Source organism: Choloepus didactylus, chromosome 11 (assembly GCF_015220235.1).
Source record: "Choloepus didactylus isolate mChoDid1 chromosome 11, mChoDid1.pri, whole genome shotgun sequence".
Classification (NCBI taxonomy): Eukaryota; Metazoa; Chordata; class Mammalia; order Pilosa; family Megalonychidae; genus Choloepus; species Choloepus didactylus.
Genome location: NC_051317.1, coordinates 40,040,225 through 40,064,658, shown reverse-complemented (window position 1 = coordinate 40,064,658; position 24,434 = coordinate 40,040,225). Strand labels below are relative to the sequence as shown.

Genomic DNA, 24,434 nt, shown 5'->3' with positions numbered 1-24,434 from the left:
CCAGCAGTAACCCCAGCAGCAACGGGTCCTGGTGAGGGTGAGAACAGGAGGTACGAAAGAGAACAAATATGGACATAAAATCAAGAAATGACGAAATTAGTGCCATCAATTCCAAGATGATTCTTTCTTGTAAGTCAACCTGACTCGCGTAGTCATCTGCATGCGAAGAAGCAGAGAGCCAGCTTCTCAACAAGTCCTTCAATTTGAAATGAAAAATGCACTTCCAATACAAACTCTCCCTCTAAGGATATAAGGAAATTAAGAAAGGAGAGATGAAGTGTCACGAGATTAAATAGGACATTCCTCACAGGAGCAAAAATGGTATGAATGGAAAGAACAGAGAAGGAATACTTGCATTAAAATTTTAAAACCTCAGGAAACATTCTTCCACCAACATACTTCAGCAAAATGAATAATCTGGTATAGATAAGACCATATACATAAAAGTATTTCCTAGGAAATACACCTCAATATTTTATTTTATGATAATGGATACAGCAATTTTACTGAATTCTCTACTAAAAACAGTAAGGATACTATGAATAAAACAATTTCAAACATACCTGATGACCCTCTTTCATGTATAAGTAATTCTTTCTCCTTTTCTATTTCATCCGCAGCACGATACATGTCCTCCTCACTGAAATCACACCAAATCAGACATTTCAAAAATTTGTTGCACTGACATTTTCCCTCTTATCACCATATACAGCTGTTTTTTAAAAATTTATAAGGACATAATAACCAGAACATAAAAGAACTTTTACAGTGCAAAAACAAAAAGACAAACAACCCAATTAAAAAATGGGCAAAGGACTTGAACAGACATTTCTCCAAATGATGCTTAACATCATGAGCCATTAGGAAAATGTTAAGCATCCAAAAAGATGCTTAACATCATGAGCCATTAGGAAAATGCAAATCAAAACCATGAGATATGACTTCCACCCACAAGGAGGGCTATTATTTTTAAAAATGGAACATAATTGTTGGAGAGGATGCAGAGAAATTGGAATTGTGGTGCACTGGTGGAAACATAAATTGGAGCAGCCACTGAGGAAAGCAGTATAGCCGTTCCTCAAAAAGTTACATAGAGAATTACCATATGACCTGACCATTCCAGTTTTACTTTCCAAAGAAAGTAAAAACAGGATCTCAAAGAGATACTTAGACACCAATGTTTATAAGCAGCATTATGTACAATACCCAAAAGATGAAAACAACCCCAAGTGTCCATCAACAAATGAATGGATAAACAAAATGTGGTACATATACACAAAGGAGTGTTACTCAGCCACAAAAAAGAAAGATGTTACGAGACATGCTGCAACATGGATGAACCCTGAAAAAATTATGTTCAGTGAAATAAGAAAGGCAAATAAGCACAAATATATATCACTTGCAAGAGATAACTAGAAATAGCAAATTTGCAAAGACAGAAAGAGATTAAAGGTTATCCAGGATGGGGATGGAGGGAAGGGGGAGGGCTTGTTAAAAAAATCCTAAGATACTAACATTTTAATGTATTTCACATATGGCTACAATCTGATAAAACACGTCAGTGTTTCTTACTTTAAATGAGACATTTTACATCATGCCATCTGATATGTGGTTGAAGCCATTTTAATTGTAAACTCTATTATGCCTCAACTATAGATCTAGACATCTTAGCCCATGGCTTCATTAGTGAAGCTTCTGAGATGGTTCTACCAAGTTCCAAGAACAGAAATAGTATCAATAAAAGCATTTAGATAGGGATGCAGGCCAATTGCCAACAAAGCTTTATAATATATCACAAGCAAATTTTATAATGCTCTAAAAACACTAACACTAAATACCCTAAAAAAAAAAAAAAAAAAAAAAAAAAAAACACAAAGGTAAGAGAGCATCAATTGCTCCAAGACCCCAAAGCTGAAAAGCTTCTGTAGGTTTCTCCTGCCCACAGCCACACATTCAATCAGCCACCCATTTTCTCCCACACCAGGTCCTTTCTTTTTAAATGCCACCACTACTATTCGTGATTTCTTACTCATTACAGAGCTTCCTAAAGAGTGTTAAGAGTCTCTAGTTTCATTCAATGACTTAACAAGAACTTACTTAGGTGCCAGAGAGGGAGAAAAGCCAACTAGGTGCTAGAAAAAGTTTAAGAATGGGACTTCCGGTTTTAAAATGTCCTCTTCTCCCCCAAGATTCACCCCAAAATGACAATGATGGAAGGAAACAGAAACACCAACCCTATCCTTGCTGAAACTAGAAGACATGTGAAACCACAAATAATCAGAAAGTGGACAAAGGAGTGGCAAATGACAAAGGAACGGGAAGCTTCAATGTCAGTGGAGAAAAATTTGCTAGAGGACAAACCAGTAAACCCAGCAATGCTCAGGAATTGGAGGCACCAAGTACTTCAGAGGTATGGATGACACACACAGCTGAAAACAAGGGGACTGACTGAGGTTCACATAAGTAATCAGACACCCAACTTCCTCCCTTCCTCACACCAGTAAGGAAGCTCCAGACACAATGAGGAGGTGCCAAGCTTAAAAAAAAGGAAGTCAAAGATTGAGATCCCACCATTCCCAATTTCTTTATCACCCCAGCTCCTAGAACATGGCCTTCTACAGCTGGGGAAAAGAGAAAGAGGGCAGATGAAGAGACAGAGAGAAGGGGGTGTTAAGAAAGGCAGATCAAGGTTAGAGTCTCACCCTCTCCTGCTGAAACCTTCAATGGCTCCCAAATCTACAGGAACTAAAGTGTAATCTGGACCTCAGCCACTGCTCTAGCCTTTACGCCATGTTTCCCCAAGCACAACCCAAAACCGTAGTCCAAACATTAGACCAATACTACCCTGCGCTTTTATACCCGTTGTACTGGTTTGTATATATATTGTCCCCCAGAAAAAGCCACATTCTGTAATGCAGTCTTGTGGGGCAGACGTATTAGTGTTGATTAGGTTGGAACCTTCTGACTGAGTGTTTCCATGGAGATGTGACTCAGCCAACTCTGAGTGACACCTTTCATTAGGGTGTGACCTCTTGATTGAATGTTTCCATGGAAATGCGGCCCCACCCATTCAGGGTGTGTCTTGATTAGTTCACTGGAGTCCTACAAAAAGAACCACACAGGACCAGAGCAGCTGCAGCTGAGACAGACATTTTGAAGACAGCCTTTGGAAGGTGATGCAGACATTTTAGAGAATGCCATTTTGAAACGCAACCTGGGAGCAAGCAGAACCAGCCACGTGCTTCCCAGATAACAGGTTTTCTGGATGCCAACAGCCTTTCTCCAGTGAAGGTACCCTATAGTTGATGCCTTACCTTGGACACTTTATGGCCTTAAGACTGTAACTTTGTAACCAAATAAATCCTCTTTATAAAAGCCAATCCATTTCTGGTATTTTGCATAACGGCAGCATTAGCAACCAGAACACCCGTGATTTGCTCTGGCTGTTACCTCTGTGTGAAAGGCTCACAAACCCTCCACCTGCCTCCTGCCTGACCTATCACTGGATGTGCTGTGTGGAGTTGGACTGCCTGGGCTTACCCACTCATCCCTCCAACTCATTACTAGTTAGATGTATGACATTAACTAAAGTAACTACATCTCTCAGTTTTCCCACCTATAAAAAGGACAGCAAGAGTAGTCACCTGATAGGACAGTTGTGAGGAATACCGTAAAATACTTAGCACTCCAAGTCAGCTATACTTTATCCACTGGTGCAGACCATTTCTTATTCCTTTTTGGTTCCTCACTAAAGGTGTGAGAATGTGCTAGTGCATGTGCATGTTGTTTTTTTAAATGTGGTGGGAGTAGGTGACATTAGGGAAAGGGTACCTTCCATGTGCTCCAACTCCAGGGAGATTTCAAGTTTAAGATGTGATGTCATCCTCCAAGTCCACGGCAGAGTTAAAAGCAAACAGAAACCAGATTCACAGAGACTATGTATCAAATACCTAACCTAAAAAATGACTAAATGTGACAGTTCTCTGGCTAATTTGATGACATCTTTTAGCCTCTTTCGTAGCTTTACCAAATTCTAATCCTGTAAAAGAGGCACGTACGTGGATCACATTTCATAATACAGTCAGAAGAATGTCTTTGAACAAGCCACTCCCCCAATCTTGACCTCAGTTTCCTCATCTTCAAAATAAGAGGACTGAACAAGATCTACAAGATCTACTTGGCCATTTTGTCTTTAAAAATCACACTTCAGGTGAATTCCATGGCTCTCTTGCATGTACATTTAACCCCACTGCTGTCCTCTTCCTTCTTAGTCTGCAAGATGACCCACATGCAGTAGCAACACCAGTGACCACGGAAGGTCATCTACATATCATTTCTCAGTACAAATGCCTGCAAAGGCCAACAGGAAGGCAAGAGCAAAGAAATGAACAGCAGAACTGAATGTGAAGGGAAGACAGAAGCAGAAAGGGGGATTATTGGAAATAAAAAGCAGTGATTCAGGATATGCAAAAGGAGCAAAGCAGAAACTGATGAATACCAGGCCCAGAGTATATTCAAATGACTTTAGCTACTACTGGACTTCACTCAAATCCTGTACAAGTGTATTCGCTAATTTCGATGGCCACCAAGAACATATGGAACCTGTAATATGGCCTTTACTAAAGGCCATTCTTAAAATGATTCCTCTTTGGAGAGAGGATAAGTTTTAAGTCTGAGCAATGAGGCACAATCAATATGATTAGAAAGGAAGACATTTAACAGCCAGAATAAAATAATTCATTCAGCTAATATAAGGACAACCAACTGCTCAAAAAACAAAAATGATAATTATTTTTTAAAATGCTTCATTTTCTAAAAAAATGTCAGAAGCTCCTACAATGATAAAAATTTCATAATATTACAGCTGAAAATAAAAACAATGAAATTACATTTAAAGTTGAGGATCTGAAACAGCTAGAAGTTTGGTTTGAATTTTTGTTATGGGAAGGAAAGACAATGAAACAATAAAAGGAAAGGGGATGTTACAAGGTAAGACAAAATCCAGAAAATTGGCAACCTTTTGGATGTAATGTCAAGTTGTAGGGGGGAGGCAGGGGTGTCCACTATGTGGCATGAAAGACTCCACAGAAGCCCAAGGACAGACAGACTCAGATAACCTCGACAGCAAAGGGAAAAACAGTTTCCTTCAAGAAAACCTAAAGACAGCTAGAGAAGTAAGAAAGAAATGTAAAAGTCTTAAATGTGACTGTATTTCTCTGGGATCCTACCATTTTGAAGCACACTCAATTACATGTTTGAGATAGATTTTAAATCTAAAATGCTAATATTCTTACTTACAAAATTCTTAAGTTAGTACCATAACACCACTTTAAAATGTATATTTTTCAAGTTCCCATTAAACAATTTTTAACCACTTTCTCTTTAGCTAGAGATGAAATATTTTATTCTTAGTAGTAAGATAGGCAATATACACCCAGGGAAGGCTTCACATGATGTTGCATACTAAATTATAACTGATACCTCTTGCTCCATTCAAAGACCCACATGACAAAAGATTTTTGAAAACTTGTTAAAAATACCCACTATATATAAACAAAATTATACTATTCCCAAGAACCAAGAATTGTAAGCTAAAAATATAGTTCAGTGAAGCTGAAGACATTTCTGTTAAGTTAATTTTTCAATTTCTAACTCAAGTAAACATGTAACAGAAAAAATTCAATTCTATGTAATGTGCAAAGTAAGAAGACAGAATTTTAATCCCTCACCATTATGAGCCTTTGTGCCAAGTTCCCCTTTATGTCTAAAGGAACTAAAATGGGTATGACTTTGTTCAGTTCTCTGGACTTCAACTCTGCAGTTCATGCTTAACTTGGTGTGTCCCACAAAGACCCCTGGCCCAGGCAGTGCTGGTGAGACAGTGTCAACCACTGTGACACCAGCACACCTTCCCACACAGGCACAGGAGAAACAAAGACCACTCCACTCAGCTTCTACCTACCACACGTTGCCTGTAGAAATGGGGGAACCACTCATCAAATGAAGGAAAGTACTGGCACCTAGGCCAAAATTCCACCCAGCTTCCACAAGTGGGCTTCCCACAACTGGCTCACACTCCCCTGAGTGACTTCCAGAGGTACCCTACCACCCTCAACAATGAGGTTTGATCCTCAGAGACATCCCAGCTCCAGAGGGGACCCTGAAGCAGACTCTAGAGCATGGTGGAGATAGGGGCACAAGGGAGTAGCTGCCACCCCCACATCAAACAATACCCTAACCCAACCCACAGGAGCTGGAAGGCATGAAGTGGGGCAGAAAACCTTCTGGCATCAGCATGTTTAGCAACACCCAAGCACAATGGTTTAACACTTTCTTTTTGCTCACAGCCCTTTGAGAATCCGCAGCTTTCAACAGAACCTTGACACCTCCAAACACAAAAACACATAAAGTTTTGCCTTTCATTTCAGAGAGGTTCAAGACAAATGACCCTTCACACACAAGCCATCCCAGGCCCCTAGATGCAAATTCTGTCCCACTATCAGGCAGACAGAAGGGCCATGGAGTAGGCTCACTTCTCAATTCACTAAGCATTTCTGGCCTGGCCACCAATCATGCCTTGGTCCTCAAGAAGTCAGTAAGGATTAGCCTAGCTGAGGGCAAGAAGTAGCCACAGAATAAGTATTGAATGTAGGGGACCGGTGTGGGGAGGGAATGGAGCACAGGAGACCTGCTGACAGGAGCAGTGAGGAAGCCTCAAGAAAAGTCAACTCAATCTGGGCTGACCTAAGACTTCTTCAAACAGGACTCCATCATCTTAAGAGTTATCCTTAGGGCTTGTTCAGGAGATGCCAGCCAACTACAGCTCTGAGATGAGCTGATTACAAAAAAAAATTAATGTAAGATTTATAGAGTAGCTTGTCAATGTAGTTTTTGTGTCTCTTTCCCACCAATTTAACCCCTCTTTAAATGTGAGCTTAGTTGAAAGGATCAGAGTACCCCATGTACTGCCCAGGAAATGAGCTATCCTTTCCCCAACCCATCACCATGCCTAGCAGAGTCACATTCCTAGTGTTTAATAGCTGCAAAGCTGGGCTATGATTTGTATTCATAATTACTGTCCACTGAATGTATTAAAAATGACTACAAACATTTTTGGGAGATCTCAAATTTATGCACTCACATGATATTTCGTATTTCCAGGTGCAAAGACTTTACTCAATTCCCATGCATGGCAAAACTCAACTCTCCATGAGGGAAGAAAGGCCTTGGCTCTAACAGCAGAAAACCATGAACATTAAAAAGTATTTTCAGTCCCAATTCAGGATTACATTGTTTAAATTTAAACCCAACAATCAGGCTGCATGCACCATCATGTAGGAAATGATTGCATATTCTATATTAAACAATGTTTATTTTGTAGTTTCTCTAGCCATGAGAAAACATCACAAGGCAAAGAGAAATAGCACCACTTCCTGTATACCACTGATCCAGAAAGATGGAAATAGGCTAGAAAGTCCAAAACTTAAAGTGTGATATTCAAAAGTCAACATCTGAAACTTACATGTACCTCCTTCCCTTATTTTGTCCATCTTAATAGAGTTAAAGGGGAATGAAATAAAGGCAACAAAGCAGGAAGAAAAAGAAATCACGCTGCTAAATAAACTGGAACATTGACTCTGGGAAAAAAAAAATTTGAAGTTTGCCAAGACTAAAATCATGCCCCTCTGCCTGGTTTTGCTGAGGAAGCACTTGACCCTGAAACCACCTGTGTCAACCAGGCCAAGCTGCACCTAATGAATCTGAGACTCAGTTTCCTAATGTATGAAACGAGACACCTAGGCTGGGGTTTTTAGATTCCTTTCAGTCTATAATTCTACTGACATTAGACAAAAGAGGCACCTCTGCCACAAAAGCTTGTCATCAGGAAAGGGCACTCCTTCTCCCACAGCCCATTTCTCCAGGCACTCAGACTCCAGGATCCATGTCCAACAAGAAAGCTTGCCAAGGAGCTCTGTCTATGGACTTTTGGGAACATGGTTCTGAGCTTCCAAGTTTCTGCATCACTCAGGGGCATGAAGTTGCTGAGACCAAGGCTGAGGTATAGTGTCTAACAGTAGGGCAAGGCATCTCACCAGGGGACATCTCTGACCAGCAGGGTGAGAGCACGGCAGCAGCAGTCAGGCCCGACAACATTACTTAGGACCAGCATGTGGTGGGCCCATGGAGGGTCAAAGGCAAGGAACTCCCTACTTAACCCTCTGCAAAAAGCCAACTGGCAGCCTCAGACCAGATCAGCTCACATATGAGCTTCCATAGTGTTTTCAATTAGAGAAATAAAATTAGGTGCCACTAACTAAAAATCAGATTACACATGAAAGTCAGACTATCTGGATTCTTTAAATACAGAAGATCTAGCAACTACAGGCCCCCAACAGGCATGGACACAAGCTCTACAGGTCTGTGGTCAACGTCTGGCCAACTTCTCTCACTTAGGTTAACTGCCTGCCTCCTGGGGGCAAGAGTTTGCGACCTCCTACTCTAAACCTCTCCCAGTGACCACCAGCCCATTAAGTGTGAATGGTATCATCCCCGAAGGGGTCTGGTGCTCAGTAAATGAGAACGTGGAACTCAAGGTAAAGCTCCATGCAATGAAGTTATTATTAAACAGTATTTGCATAAAGGACCCCTTTTTAGGAAATACCAGGAACAAAAAAGCTTTAAAGGTTTATTTTTAACACACCTTACAATTCAACTTTTGGGCCAATTAAAATACCAAACTGGTTGAGTGGTTTCTTCAATTTAGGAATTCCAAAGGCATTTAATTCATGCCTGGAACTTTAAAGTTTAGAAAGATTTCGCTCTTCAAGTTAATATTGTACTTCCACCCCCATGCACCTGCAGAATACTATACTAACACTTGAGCTTTATGCCTCTCTCTCCTTACAGTTCAGTGTAAAAGGGATTTTTAGCCAGCTACTTGGTCAATCCACTTCAAGGGTTAAAACAGCATTGGGTCACACTCCGTCCAAAGTCTGTGCAACAGGTGAGACGACCATCAAGCGAGCACAGACTTGCCTTCCAAGAACCAACAAGTCGCGTGGCTCATGTTCGTATGGCTGAGACAGAGACAACCTTATAGGAAGTTAGTTATAAAATAAAACGTTCCCCGGGTTTGCTTCCCAAGTTTCTGGGGCTTTCTTTGCTTAGACAGGGATATCTAAAGTTAAATTGTGAGCGGGGAACCCAGGAAAAACATTTGTACTCGGACTCTGGATAAAGGCTCTTCAAATTCCTCTTTGTCGCCGACCAACTTGGACTTGAGGATGCCGAAAGGCCCTCTGCGGACAACCCCCTCTCCAGCTGCCTTCTGGAGAGACCGAGCCCGGCACCCCGTCCGCTCCCGCCGCCCCGCGCCCAGGGCGCGCCGTCCCCTCCCGCCGGCCCCGGCCCGCGTTCCGGGTACTCACTGCTCTGCCGGACACTGCTTCGCGGGCCGCGGCTGCCCTGCGGCCACCGCCTTCCCGCCCTCCCGCGCCGCGGCTCTCGCTGGGCCCGGGGACGCGGCCCTCGCCTCCCGCGCCAGCTTCTCCGCGCATCTAGCGCCCGGCCACGATCCGGGCTGGGGCATGGCCCCCCGACTCATATGGCCGCCGGCGGCGGCGGCGACGCCAAAGGAATTTGGCCGGCTCGGAGCGACGCGCAATCCCTCCCGTGAGGGGCGCCGGGCCGTAGCCGCGGCCGCTCTGCCGCCCCGACGGCTTCCGAGGGGCCCCAGGATGCTTCCGCGCGCGTCACTGCGACCCGCCCCTCAGCCTCTGACCCGCGCGTCCAGGAGGCGCTGCCCGGGCCGGCTGGGAGCCGCGACTCGACAACTGGTCTGCGCCTGCGCGGGCCGAGAGGCCGGCGACCGAAACCGCCCGCGCGCCGCGGCCAGTGCGCATGCTCGGTACCGGTGCGCCGCAGGTTTGCCCTGCAGGTGTGGGACTCGCCTGCCTCCCCTCTGTGCCAGGTCAAGTCCCGACGTGACAGGGACTGAAAGGTCGGGACGCGGCGACGGGACGCGTCCTCGGTAGGGAGGAGGAAAATCGGCCTCGGACGTGAGGGAGCTAACGTATTTGAGCGCCTGGCCGTGCCATTCTCGACTTCCGAGCGTCGCCCTCCGCCGGAGCGGACTTCCTCAGCTGTAAAGTGAGGATGTGGGCAGACTGGGTGCTGTAGAGGCGTCCCCTGGCCTTCCCCTGTCGCAATTCCCACACCACACCTTCCCCCTCCCTGCCGCTTCCCCAGTCCCTCTCTTGGCCTTCGGTGTGACGTCGGAGTCGTCCCCACCCCTACCCCCGGACCCTGCAGTTTGGGAGTGGGGAACTGAAAGGTCGACCGGTTCTTTCGGACTCACTTGAGCATATACAGCACAGTACTTGGATTCTATTCTCTCAAATAGGAATTTTTATTTAAGAGAAACAAGAGCAAAGGGAAAATATTAACAGACTTCCAAGATCAGAAGGTGAAGTTTTTCATCTCAGGGTGGAGTTGAGGAGCGTAAGGGGCTCAGGAGCAAAGGGGGTAACGAACAGCAGGAACAACTCAGAAACCTGCAGGTAGTTCAGGGTGGTTCTGTTGAAAGACGGAACTGGAAGAGGGATGCTAGACATGAGGAGCCTTGCTACCCACATAAGGAGCTTGTGCTTGATACTCCTTGAAAGCTCTTAAGGAGGGGATTATTTTGAAATATCACTTTGTCTACAGTGAGAGCAAAGATGGGAGAATTTTCTGGGCAAGACTGGGAGACCAGGTTAGGGAGGCCGAGTAGCAATAGGGACCAAAGGGCAAGACTTTGAACAGAAGGAATGTTTGCAGTTTGGAGGTAAAGAACTTCAAGGTGATTTTGTTTTCTTTTCTTTTTTTCTTTGAAAAAGTAATAAATGCATGTGCTAAAAGAATTCTGAGTGTATAGAGGAGTATATGAGTTAGCGTTATAAATATTAGGGGTGTGGGATCAAGTTGGAAGAAATATAAAATTGTACCAAGACAAACTGATTAATATGGGCTCACTAAGAAGATTCTGGCTTCAATGCTTTATCTCAAAGGGTTAGAAAGAGCTAGACTGGTTGGGTGGTTGGTTGCTGAGTATGTCTATTCTCAATTATTCTTTCCAAAACTGGGCAAACAATGACAAGATGGGTTTGGGGACTAACTATGAAACAGACCTAAGCTAAAACTCCCCTGACACTTGACTTTCTTCTACCGAAAAGTGGCCTATACTAAATGAAGTTGAAATGCCGGAATTGCCTTGGTATATCATAAAGGAAGGTATCCAAAGTAGGGAGATTGGATTGTTAAAATGGATTTATCATGTAGGACCTGCCTACCCACCTCAGGAAGGTCCAGATGATACCCCTTTCACCGCAAGTGTGAGAAATAAGTTTCTGATGGGCATGCCATCATCCTTGAAGAGATCTGTGATCACTTTTCTCTGTAGGTCAGGAATTACAGTAGAAATTGCTTCCATCAAGTTGGGATTCCTAAATGCAGTGGTAATAATGGGATCCCAGGGTGGCATGGAAGGAGTGGTAGACCTTAGTTGCCAAAGGTGGGCAGTTTTAGTTTCCTTGGCTGCCAAAGCAAATACCATGCAATGATTCAGCTTAAACAATGGGAATTTATTAGCTCACAGTTTTGACTCCAGTATGCCTTGAAGACACAAGTAGGTTGCATGAGGAAGTGACCCAAATGCTTGTGGTCCATATGCCTGCTACATTACCTTTTATGTCTCAGCCTTCACCTATTACCTCATGGGGAGTTTCCCATGACCAGCTAACTGAGGAAGAGAAAACTTGGGCTTCATATACAGATGGTTCTGTATGATGTACAGGCATCACCCAAAAGTGGGCAGTTCCAGCAGTTTAGCCCTTTTATGGAACATTCCTGAAGGACAGTAGTGAAGGGAAATCATCCTGGTGGGCAGAACTTTTAGCAGTGTACCTGGTTGTTCATTTTGCTTGGAAGAAGGAATGGCCAGAGGTACAACTCAATTTTGATTCATCAACTGTGACCAATGGTTTGGCAGGATGGTCAGGGACTTGGAAACCCCAAAAGAAGCCTGCTATCTCTAGCCTGATGCCAGAAAAGGGGCACCCTACTAAGACAGAAAGCTTTTAGACAAGAAGCATTCTACGCTAGCTGAACACCACAGAAAAATCTGTTGTCCCTATCACCACCAAGCAAGGAAAGGCCAAGCCAGGAGCCTAGACCTTAAAAGAGAGCCACCATTGTAAGGTTGTAATGACATACTCCAACACCAATCCCCCTACCACCAGCCCCCAAGCCCAGGGTGGAGTCAGAGAAGGACAAGTAGAGTCAGAACTTTCATCCCAACCAGACAGTAACAACCATCCAGACATACCCCTCCAGGAATGCGGAGGCTCTTCCATTGCCCCCTGGGTGAGGTCAGAGGAGGCCTAGCAGAGAGTCAGGTCTTTCAACACTGTCCAACAGTTACAGGGTCACCCTAACCATGGTGTAAGTAGAGCCCATGTGGGGAGCCCACCCACCCACTACCAGCAATAAGGATGAATTCCCCCCCCTCAGGTGTCATTGGAGGCCTGGTGGGAGATCTGGACTTCTACCCCAACCTGGCAATAACAAGGTGGCACACCCCGTTCCTCTGCTGGAGCAGTGTCAAAGAATGTCAGTTAAAATAGAAGATTTAAATAAGATCCAGAAGGGGGAAAAAAAAAAAAAAAACCCTACAATCAAGAGATGCCAACACAGAGATGACAGAGATGTTAGAAATATCTATCAAAGATTTTTAGACAGCCACAACAAATATACTTAAATAAGACACTATGAAAATGCTTTAACAAATGAAAAAATAGAAACTTAACAAAAAAATACAGAATCTAAAGGAGAACCAAATGAAAATTTTTAAGGTAAAAAATAACCAAAATAAAAAGCTCAGTGGATGGGCTCAACAGCAGAATGGAGCGAGCAGTGGGAAGTACTAGTGAACTAGAAGTTAGAACATTAGAAATCTCCCAGTCTTAGCAACAAAGAGAAAATATACTTGGGTGTAGGGGGTGGGGAGGAGGAGGCCAGGGCCAAAGAGAACTCTAAAACTATAGCAAAAATCTAACATTTGTGTCTGAAAGGAGAGGGAGGGTGGGGCTGAAAAAGTATTCAAATAATGACTGAAAACTTCCCAAATTTGGCAAGATATGAACCTCCAGACATACCTTAAAAGAATGACTAAATAAAGTTTACTAAGCAGAAAAGAAAAGATGATAAGAAAGAATCTTAGAACATTAGGAAGAATGCATCAAGCAAAAAAAATTATGCATAAATACAATAGATTTTACTTCTTTTGAATTTTCCAAACTGTTTGACAGTTGAACAAAAATGATAACACTGTCTGATACGACCATAATATGTGTAGAGGAAATATTTAAGCCAGTTATAGGCAGGCAGGATAAAGGGACATAAAGGGAAGTAAGATTTTCTATACTTGACTGGAACTAGTACAAATGACCATATCAACATACTGCAATAGGTGTTATGTATACATGTGGTATGTATTACTTTTACAGAGTATAATACCAAAAAAAAAAAAAAAAAAAAAAAAACCTCTACAAAGAGGTAGACTCAAAAACACTATAGATAAATCAAAATGGAATTCTTAAAAAATGTTCAGGTATCCTTCAGGGAGGCTGGAAAATAGAAAAAAAAAGTGGTAGCCTTTAGCCCTAACATCATGTAAATGGTCTAAATATGCCAATTAAAAGACAGAGATTGGAAGTTGGATTAAAAAATAAGACTCAGTTACATACTGTCTACAAGAAACATTTCACATATGATAATTTAGGTAGATTGAAAATAAAAATATGGAAAAAATGTATCATGCAAACTTTAATCAAAGGAAAACAGGAGGGGCTATTAATATCTGACATTAATATCAGATAAAAGTAGACTTTGGAGCAAAGAAAATTTCCAGAGACAGAGGAATATTATATCGTGACAAAAAATTCAATCCACCAAGAAGATACAGCAATCCTAAATGTGTATGCACCAAACAACCAAGCTTCAAAATATGTGAAGCAAAAATTCATAGATTTAAAAGGAAAAATAGAAAAATCCAAAATTATAGGTGGACGCTTCAATGCCCCTCTTTTAATAATTAATAGAATTACTAGACAGAAAAATCAGCGAGTATGTAGATGAACTCAACAAAATTATTTATCAACAGCATCCAATCAACATTTATAGCACACTCCACCCAACAAGAGCAGAACACACATTCTTTTCAAGTGCCAACAGATTGTAGACCAAGATAGACTGTATCTTGGTCCGTAAAACAAGCCTCAACAACTTTTTTTAAATTGAGAAATCTATACAGTGTGTCCTCCAAACACAATGGGATCACACTAGAAATGAATAACAAAGATAAAAGGAAAATCTCCAAACACAGGGAAACTAAATAATACACTTCTGTTAATCCATGGGCCAAAGAGGCAGTCTCAAGGAAAATTAAAAAAAAAAAAATTACCTTGAACTGGATGAAAATGAAAATACAACATATCAAAACTTGTGGGACACAGTTAAAGTGGTAATGAGTTGGAAATTTATAACATTAATTGCTTACATTAGAAAAGAGGAAAAGTCTCCAATCAATAATCTGAGCTCTCATATCAAGAACCCAGAAAAAGAAGAGCAAAAACCCTCAAAGCAAGCAGATGGAAGGAAACAATAAAGAAAAGAGCAGAATCCAATGGAATTGAAACAGAATACCATAAGAAATCCATTGAAACAAACAGCTGTTTCTTTGAAATTATCAATAAAACTGCAAACTTCTAGTATGACTGACAAAGAAAAAAGAGAGAAGACCAAAAAATTACCAGTATCAGGAATGAAACAGACCCTGAAGACTTTAAAAGGAAATACTACACAAAGAACTCTGCACATAAATTTGACAACTTAGGTAAAATGGACCATTTCCTCAAAAAATACAAACTACCACAACTCACCCAATGTGAAATACATAATTTAAATATCCCTATAACTGTTAAGGGCATTGAATTTGATCTAGGGTTAGGCAACAAATTCTTAGACTTGACACCAAAAGCATGACCCATAAAATGAAGGATTGATTAATCAGACTTAATCACAGTTGAAAACTTCTGCTCTGTGAAAGTCCCTGTTAAGAAGATGAAAACAGAGTAGGGGAAAACATGTGCAAGCCACATATATAACAAAGCACTAGTATTTAGAACATGTAAGGGACTCTCAAAACTCAACAATAAACAAAACAATCCAGTTAGAAAATGGTGAAGAGACATTTCACCCAAGAGGATATAAGATGACAAACACCTGAGAAGATTTTTCAACATCATTAACCATTAGGAAAATGCCAATTAAAACCACAATAACATATCAGACCTATCAGAATGGCTAAAATAAAAAAATAGTCCCCAAATCCAATGCTTGACAGGATGTGGAGAAACTGGGTCAGTCATACATTGCTAATGAGAATGTAAAATGTATAGCCATTCTGGAAAACAGTTTGGCAGTTTCTTTTAAAGCTAAATGTGCAAGTACTATACAACCCAGCAATTGCACTCCTGGACATTTATCCCAGAGAAAGGAAACCTTATGTTCACGCAAAAATCTAAACGTGAATGTCTATAACAACTTTATTTGTAATATCCCCAAACTGGAAACAATCCAGATGTCCTTCAGCAGGTGCATGGTTATATTGTAGTACATTCATACCATGCATATATGTATGTATTTATCTCAAAATGAAATTTCAGTTTAAAAAGTCAAGACTCAAAACTTGAATAAAACTGTCTTTGTAGATGGCATGATTGTCTATATAGAAAATCCCGAAGAATTAACAACAACAACAAAAACTCCTAGAACTAATAAGTGATTATAGCAATGCCATAGGATATAAGGTTATATAGAAAAGTCAATTGCTTTCCTCTCTACTAGCAATGAACAGTTGGAATTTGAAGTAAAAAACACAATACCATCAATAATGGCACCAAAAAGATGAAATATTTAGGTATAAATCTAACAAAATATGTACAACATCTATATGAGGAAAACTACAAAACCAATTAAAGAAATCAAAGATCTGAATAAATGGAAAGATATTTCATGTTCATGAATTGGAAGACTAAATATTGTTAAGTATCAATTCTTCCCAATTTGATCTGCAGATTTAATGTAATCTCAATGAAGTTCTAGCAAGCTATTTTGTAGAGATTGACAAGCTGATTCTAAAGTTTATATGGAAAGACAAAAATCCAGAATAGCTGATACAATATTGAAAACGAAAAACAAAGTTGGAGGACTAACACTACCCAACTTCTAGACTTACCGTAAAACTACAGTAATCAAGACAGTGTGGTAATGGCAAAAGAAGAGACAAGCTGATCAATAGAACAGAATAGAGAGCTCAAAAATAGACCTACACAAATGTAGTCAACTAATCGTTGACAAAACAGCAAAGGTCATTCAATGGAGAAAGGACAGTCTTTTTAAGTAATAGTACTGGAAAAATGGGCATCCATGCAAAACGTGAATCTAGATACAAACCTTACACTATCACAAAAAAATTTCAAAATGAATCATACATCTAAGTGTAAAATAGAAAACTAAAACTTAGACGACAACAGGAGAAAAATCTAGATGACCTTGGGTTTAGCAATGAATTTTTAGGTACAACACCAAAAGCACAATCCATAAAAGACAAGGCTGATAAGGTAGACTATTAAAATTTAAAGTTCTGGGAAAGACACTGTTAAGAGAATGAAGCAGCAAGCTCCGGACTGGGAACACATACCTGATAAAGGACTTGTGTCCAAAATATACAAGGAACTCCTAAAATTCAACAATAAGAAAACAAAAACAAGCAAACAAACAAACAAAAAACAATTTAAAAAACAAGCAAAAGATCTGAACAGATATTTCATCAAGGAAGATATACAGAGGGCATGTAAGCATATGAAAAGATGCTCAACATCATTTGTCATTAGGGAATTGCAAATTAAAACAATGAAGTACCACTACACACCTATTAGAATGGCTAAAATCCACAAAATAGATAATACCAAATGCTGATGAGGAGGCAGAGAAACAGTAACTTTCATTCATGGCTCTTGGGAATGCAAAATGGTACAGCATTTTGGAAAACGGTTTGGTAGTTTCTTACAAAACTAAACATAGTCTTACTATATGATCAAGCAACTGTGCCCCTCGATATTTATCCAACTGATTTGAAAACATATGCCCACTTAAAAACCTGTGAACAAATGTTTATTTAGCAATTTTATTCATAATTGCCAAAAACTGGAAGCAACCAAGATGTTCCTCAATAGGTAAATGGATAAACTGTGGTATAGCTATACAATGGAATATTATTTAGCATTAAAAAGAAATGGATGCTCAAACCAGAAAAAAGACACAGCAGAACCTTAAATGTATATTGCTAAGTGAAAGAAGCCTGTGTGAAAAGGCTATGTACTTTATGATTCCAATTATATGACATTCTGGAGAAGGCAAAATTCTAGAGTGAGTAAACAGAGCAATAGTTGCCAGGGGCTCAAGGGGAGAGTTGAATAGATGAAGCCCAGGGATTTTTAAGGAGGTGAAACTATTCTGAATGGTTATGTAATGGTGAATACATGCCATTATAAATTTGTGAAACTCTATAGACCTTTATATCACAAAGAGTGAACCTTAATGTAGACATATTTTTAAAAAATCATGTAGGAGATGAGGGGATCCCAGGAAAGAATGCAGACTGTGACAGCAGATCTAATTGTATTACAAATGTATGAAACAACCTCACTGAAGGGCTAAGGGGGAAAAGTGCTGACCTAACTAACTTTGGAAGTGAGTGCCATCTGTAAGATTAAATGCAAAAGGAACTGCACATAAGCATTGTACTCTAGTTCATAAGTTGTTCCTCCTGGTTGTATGGGTTAACAATTCTGATACTGCTATACATGTATACTGGAATTGAACAATTACGTAAATGGATGGTGGATGGAGGAAGCCAGGTTTCTCATTGTTGGAGTGGGAACTTACAGAAAAGCAAGGGGAGGAGGCTAGAATGATCCAAGTGGAAATGGAGTAGTATTAGAGACAGCAACATGAACTCACATTTAGCTTAATAGGATACAGATGGTTACATAAACCGAAATATTTATAGATATGTATAACCCACATAAATGGGTTAGTATACACATATATTTCCTTGCTAAGAGGACCTAAAAGCAACAACACTTCAGTAGCATGAGCACACCTAATGCCCAGATCTTGGTTGCTAATACCATTCTCCAATACAAGGTCTCCTTGGAGAAATGGTTGATTCACTAAGGAAGTGTTCAAAAAAAAAAAAAAAAAAAAAAAAAGCTGATGGAGGTAGGTCATTGATGGAGGTGGGTCAAAGGGACACAGAAACCAATTGAAAGAGCTCCCAACAACCAAAGCTGGAGCAATTGATCAACAAAATAAATGAAGTAGTGTTGGATTATATTCAAAGTATAAAATACCACACATCCATACTGACATAAAAAAAACAATAGAATAAATAAATAGTGGAAGAGACATCTCCCAGAATTCCAAATAGTTTGGTAGATACTCTGCCTTCAAAGAGGGAGCATAAATCTCCACTGCATCATGTGGGCTGTGCCTAGTCACTTTCCTCCAAAAGAGTGCAGAATTGAAAGGGAAAAAAGTAGCTTTACAGTTTACAAACACTACCTCAACAGGTGAGCGAAGACAACATCAGCAGTGATAAGTCATATTGATAGTATGTAACCTTGATATGATATGATGAAAATGGCACTGAACTTTTGCAATCTTCCTCTCCAAAAACCTAGAAGCCTAATCTAATCATAAGAAAAACATCAGCCAGATTCCAATGGAGAGCCATCCTACAAAACACTTGACCAGTACTTTTGAGAATTGTCAAGGTCAAGAACTGACAGGTTTGAGAAACTACCACAGCTAAGAGGAGCCTAAAGAGAAATGAAAACTAAATGTAATGTGGCATCTTAGATGGGTTCCTGGAACAGGAAAAGGATATTAGATTAAATTAAGGAAATTTGAATAAGCTATGGATTTTAGTTAATGATAATATATCAATATTTGTTCATCAATTGTTAACAAATATACCATACTAAGCTGTTAATAGGGAAAACTTGGTGAGGGGTATATGGAAACTCTGTACTATTGTCTCAATTTTTCCATAAATCTAAAACTGTTCTAAAAAATAAAAGGCTATTGTATTTTACAGATCAAGAATCAAACTTAAATTACCAGGTCACAAAGTGCTAAACTAAGGCTTTGCAAAATAATGAAGAATATTCAGTCATATTGTTCTCATTATGTACCTCAATAAATAAGATTTAAAATGTAAATCTTTTTTCATATTTATCTCATCCTTTTAAAATTTATGGTGTGTATGTTTTATAATATACATAATATATAGATATAAAGGTGTGTGCATTTTCAATAAATACATATGTGCACATTGAAGATGTGCTAAAGTATTTTTTTAATGACAGTACAGAACTAAATTGTTAGAGAACCATGTAAGTGTTTTAAACTAAAATTAACTTCCATTAAAGTTTTTTAGATTCAGTCATGAGAACTAAGTCCATGAAGTGTGATATTGTAATTACAACAATTAGCTGATTTTTATGTCAAGATGAATAAACAATAACATCAAAAAATCTATAAACCTAAGTAAGTGCCCATATAATAACATTGCTAAAGACAAATCCAGGTAGGTTTTGGCTACCCTTAGAATCAAACATTCATAAACTTAATAACTAAAAGTAATACTACAATATTGTGATTTGTAAGTCTGTAAGTCCTTAGACTTTGTAACTTACATTTTGAATCACCTTGAATTAATGTTTACTTCTTCAGTGGCCTTGCCTAGAATAGTTAATGTCTGAGACACTCCAAGTTCCTTTTCTTTGACTACTCTAGCCTTACTTGTGATAACTGTTCACAAAGAACACTGCTGAGCCATTACAGTGTTTTTTGGATTTTTAAAAAAATTCCTTTTAAGGACTATAGTACAAGTTCGATGCATATTCCCCTTTGCAATGCCATATTTCACACAAAGTCAAAACACCCTATATTTCTACTCTATGGAATTTCCCAATGCCACAGCAAAAACAAAAAAAGAGAAAGAGAGAGAGAGAGAGAAATCTCAAGTATATCTGTACATCAGTATCTAAAGTATTTATTCACAAGAAAGGTACTTTCTAGTTTATTCTAGTTTCATAGGTTAATGTACTGTATTCAATTCAAGCTTGGAAGGAAGTATTGTTAGTTTCACTTACAAATTAACTACTCTAGAAATACCCAAGGATTAATTTAAAAGATCCTTTTCTCCAGAATGATTCTTAATTGTGGAATGTTCATTACTTTCAAGCAGGATTAGAAAAAAACAAACAAAAAAAAAATACTGTGACCTTGAAGTTCTGAGGGTAGATAAAAACAAAAATAGGGAAAATGATTCAGTAGAAAAAATATCTTGCAGCATTATTAGTTTATTTACCTGGAAACTCCCAAAAAAACTGTCCCCAAGAGTTTTTCTTGTGAGAAGTATGGGTCATAATGAAATTTATTTTATTATGAAAATGAAACCATTTCAAACATGAGATGAGAAAGAAGTATGCTGTTAATTGTATACACTTGAAGCTCTGGAAAGTATTAAACTGTTTTTCTTTAGCCTAACAAAATTTCATCCCAAAGAAAGTATCCTGGACAGATGATAATTTATTTGGAGAGCTTCTGAAATAGAATCCCATACCCTTAGTATCTTAGTGTCTCAAAGTACTTTCCTCCACTTACCTTTTAGGACAAGCATATAAGTTCCTTTCAAAAGAAAGGCCATCATTCATACTGGACACTGGAACCTTAGAAAGAGCTAAAGGGGAAAATCATAGATGTTTCCTAAGAAAATAAAGGTAAGGAAGAGATTTTCTGTTACTTTGGTTTCCATAACATAGGAAACCTTTCCCTCCTCTAGTAGTCTGGTGTTAGGTTGATGATTCCCGTATAATCCAATCTTTTCTCCAATAGAGTCAGAGGGGAAAGCATCACCCTACTATTCCCTTACCAGACACCCTCTACTTATGATAGCATAGGCTGTCAGCCTTATCCTAGAAAATCATACCAGGATATTGCTGGCAAAGTAACCATGGCTTTCTGGATCTTCTGTTAATATTTTTTGTCTCATGTATTTTTCTATTAATTTGGCCTGGAATTTTCTAAGGATAGTTGGCCAAGCTTTCAGAAGATAAGGATATATAATTTCATTTTAATTGCATCATTCCCAAAGAAATTGGCAACTAGAATCCACCTTAGAATAGTGATCTTCAAGCTGAGCTACCTCTCTCTCTTGGGGTACACCAGGGCCACTCTCTATAGATATGCAGCAGAGGTCCTGGGGTAGAAGGTAACTTTCAAAAGTGCATGAGAAGTTTGTTCCCCTGGAACAATTAACAAACAACCTGGAACAATTAGTAAATAATCTGGAATAACTGCAGGGGGACAAACATGACCGTTCACTCATCATACACCAACCTGACTTGGGAGGAATGCCCTAGATCGCAGCATAAAATATGTAAGTAAAAACTGCAGATCCGACCCAGGTGCCCCCTTCCCCCACAGCCCAAGCTGCAAAGCCTCATGGAGCTAGAGAGCAGCTCCCTCCAAGCAAGCGAATACAGCTCAGTTGAGCTCCAACTGGGGTTTTAATTAATAAATGTGGACTGCTCGATATCAGTCCCCAAAAAGCAGAGAGAGGCTTTGAGTGAAGACTGACCTTGGAGAGCCAGAAAGTGGCCATGGATTGGCCCTGAAGGGGGCTTTCTGTCCCTGTTTTGGCTCAGTGGAGAAAGCCTCAGCCATTTTCAGTTCCCAGTGCTCTGACTCAGACAAGGGTGGAGATAGCACATGCAGACAGAGACCATTCAAATGCTAATGACCTCCCCCTATGGGGTCTGTCTTCCCTAAGAGGAAAGAGGTGGGGCCCAGCTCTACTACCCACTTTGCATTCAGAACCAGACCCCAGAGCCTGGGGGAAAACAGTCACGGGCCACACCTCCTTACACCAGTCAGGAGCTACAGGCTGACAGGTGCCACCTGCTGGGCAGAAAAACACAGTGACCCGAGGCCTCACAGGGTGTACCAATTTTCTAAGACACACCCTCAGGGAAACCGGATACTAAATAGTTCTTCCTTCTGGGACCAGAGCCCATTTTGGTCTGGGAAAACCTGATTGGGGTAACCAAGGAAACCATGCCTAGACAACAGAAAACTACAACCTACACTAAGAAAAATGAAGTTATGGCTCAGTCACAGGAACAAACTTACACTTCAACTGAGATACAGGAATTTAAACAACTAATATTAAGTCAATTCAAAAAGTTTAGGGAAGATATGGCAAAAGAGATGAACCATATAACGAAAACACTAGGCATACATAAGGTAGAAATTGAAAGTTCAAAAAACCAACTGGCAGAATCTATGGAAATGAAAGGCACAACACAAGAGATGAAAGACACAATGGAAACATACAACAGCAGATCTCAAGAGGGAGAAGAAAACACTCAGGAACTGGAGAACAAGGCACCTGAAAGCCTACACACAAAAGAACAGATAGAGAAAAGAAGGAAAAAATATGAGCAATGTCTCCGGGAACTTAAGGACAAAAGAGAAGCAAGAATGTATGTGTCTTTGGTGTCCCAGAAGGAGAAGAGACAGGAAAAGGGACAGAAGCAATAATAGAGGAAATAATCAATGAAAATTTCCCATCTCTTGTGAAAGACATGAAATTACGGATCCAAGAAGCACAGCATACTCCAAACAGAATAGATCTGAATAGGCCTAATAATCAGATTATCAAACATCAAAACATAAAGAGAGAATCCTGAGAGCAGCAAGAGAAAAGTGATCCATCACATACAAAGGAAGCTTGATAAGACTATGTGTGGATTTCTCAATAGAAACCATGGAGGCAAGACGGAAGTGGGGTGATACATTTAAGATGCTGAAAGAGAGAAACCACCAACCAAGAATCCTATATCCAGCAAAACTGTCCTTCAAATATGAGGGAGAGCTTAAAATATTCTCAGACAAACAGACAATGACAGAGTTTGTGAACAAGATACCTGCTCTACAGGAAACACTAAAGGAAGCACTGTAGACAGAAAGGGAAAGACAGGAGTGAGAGGTTTGGAAAACAATTTTGGGAGATAGTAGCACAGCAATGTAAGTACACTGAACAAAGATGACTGTGAGTATGTTTGAAAGAGGAAGGCTGGGACCTTGTGGGACACCAGAACAAAAGACGAAGGATAAAGACTGTGACTGTGTAACTCAGGCAAAGCTGGTGTGCTCAACAATTGTCATGAAAGGTACAAATATGTTTTTACACGAGATAGAACAAATGAATGTCAACATTGCAAGGTGTTTAAAATAGGGTGGGATTGGGGGGAAAATACAATCAATGCAAACTAGAGACTATAATTAATGGAAACATTGTATTACGCTTCCTTTAATATAACAGAGGCAATATACCAAAGCTAAATGCATATGGGGGGGTGGAAAGGGGGAGGATATGGGACTCCTGGCATTGGTGATGTTGTCAGACTATTTATTCTACTTTAGGTTAATGCTATCTTTCCTTTTGTTGCTTTCTAACTGTCATGTTTTTGTTGTTGTTGCTTTTTTTTCTCTCTTTCCCTTTTCTTTTTCTTTTGTCTCTCTGCTTTCTTTGACTCTTCCTCCTTCTTTATGGAAGAAATGGAGATGTCCTTATATAGATAGTGGTGATGGTGCTGAATACATAAATACGTGACTATACAGGGAACTAACAATTGTTCACTTAGGACGGAATATATAGTGTGTGAACAAAACCATATTAAAAGAAAGGGGTTGATGAAGAAAACTTGAGGGCACTATATTGAGTGAAATAAGACAGACACATAAAGGCAAATATTGCAGGGTCTCACTGATACAAACTAATTATTGTATGTAAACTCATAGACATGAAATGTAAGTTTCCAGGATATAGAATGAGGCTAAAGAATGGGGAGCGGTTGCTTATTACGAGCAGAATGTTCAACTAGGGTGAACTTAAACATTTGGAAATGGACAGGGGTGATGGTAGAATGTTGTGAGAATAACTAACAGTGCTGAAAGGTGTGTGAAGGTGGTGGAAAGGGAAAGCTCAGAGTCATGTATGTCAGCTGAAGGAAAGTTGGAGGTTAAAAGTTGGGAATGTATGAAACAGTGAATCTTATGGTGGACAATGTCCATGATTAACTATACGAATATTAGAAATCTCTCTCACGAAGTAGAACAAATATAAGACACTATAACTAGAAGTTAATAATAGAAAGGCATATAGGAAAAAAATTATACCTATTACAAACTATATACTC

General features: G+C 39.8%; 1 protein-coding gene across 2 annotated transcripts in view; it reads right to left on the bottom strand.

Annotated features, from left to right (window-relative positions):
- OTULIN (OTU deubiquitinase with linear linkage specificity) overlaps positions 1 to 9,773 on the bottom strand; it is a 35,859-nt gene extending 26,086 nt beyond the window's left edge. The window contains exons 1-2 of one of the 2 annotated variants that reach the window (XM_037798876.1): positions 9,429 to 9,773; positions 564 to 640 (exon numbers count right to left, since the gene is read on the bottom strand). In XM_037798876.1, the coding sequence (XP_037654804.1) occupies positions 564 to 640; positions 9,429 to 9,604 (253 nt within the window). In that variant the 5' untranslated portion in view covers positions 9,605 to 9,773. The remainder of the gene's footprint in view (positions 1 to 563; positions 641 to 9,428) is intronic. The other variant, XM_037798874.1, reaches the window with a different exon arrangement.
- Positions 9,774 to 24,434: the final 14,661 nt, after the last annotated feature.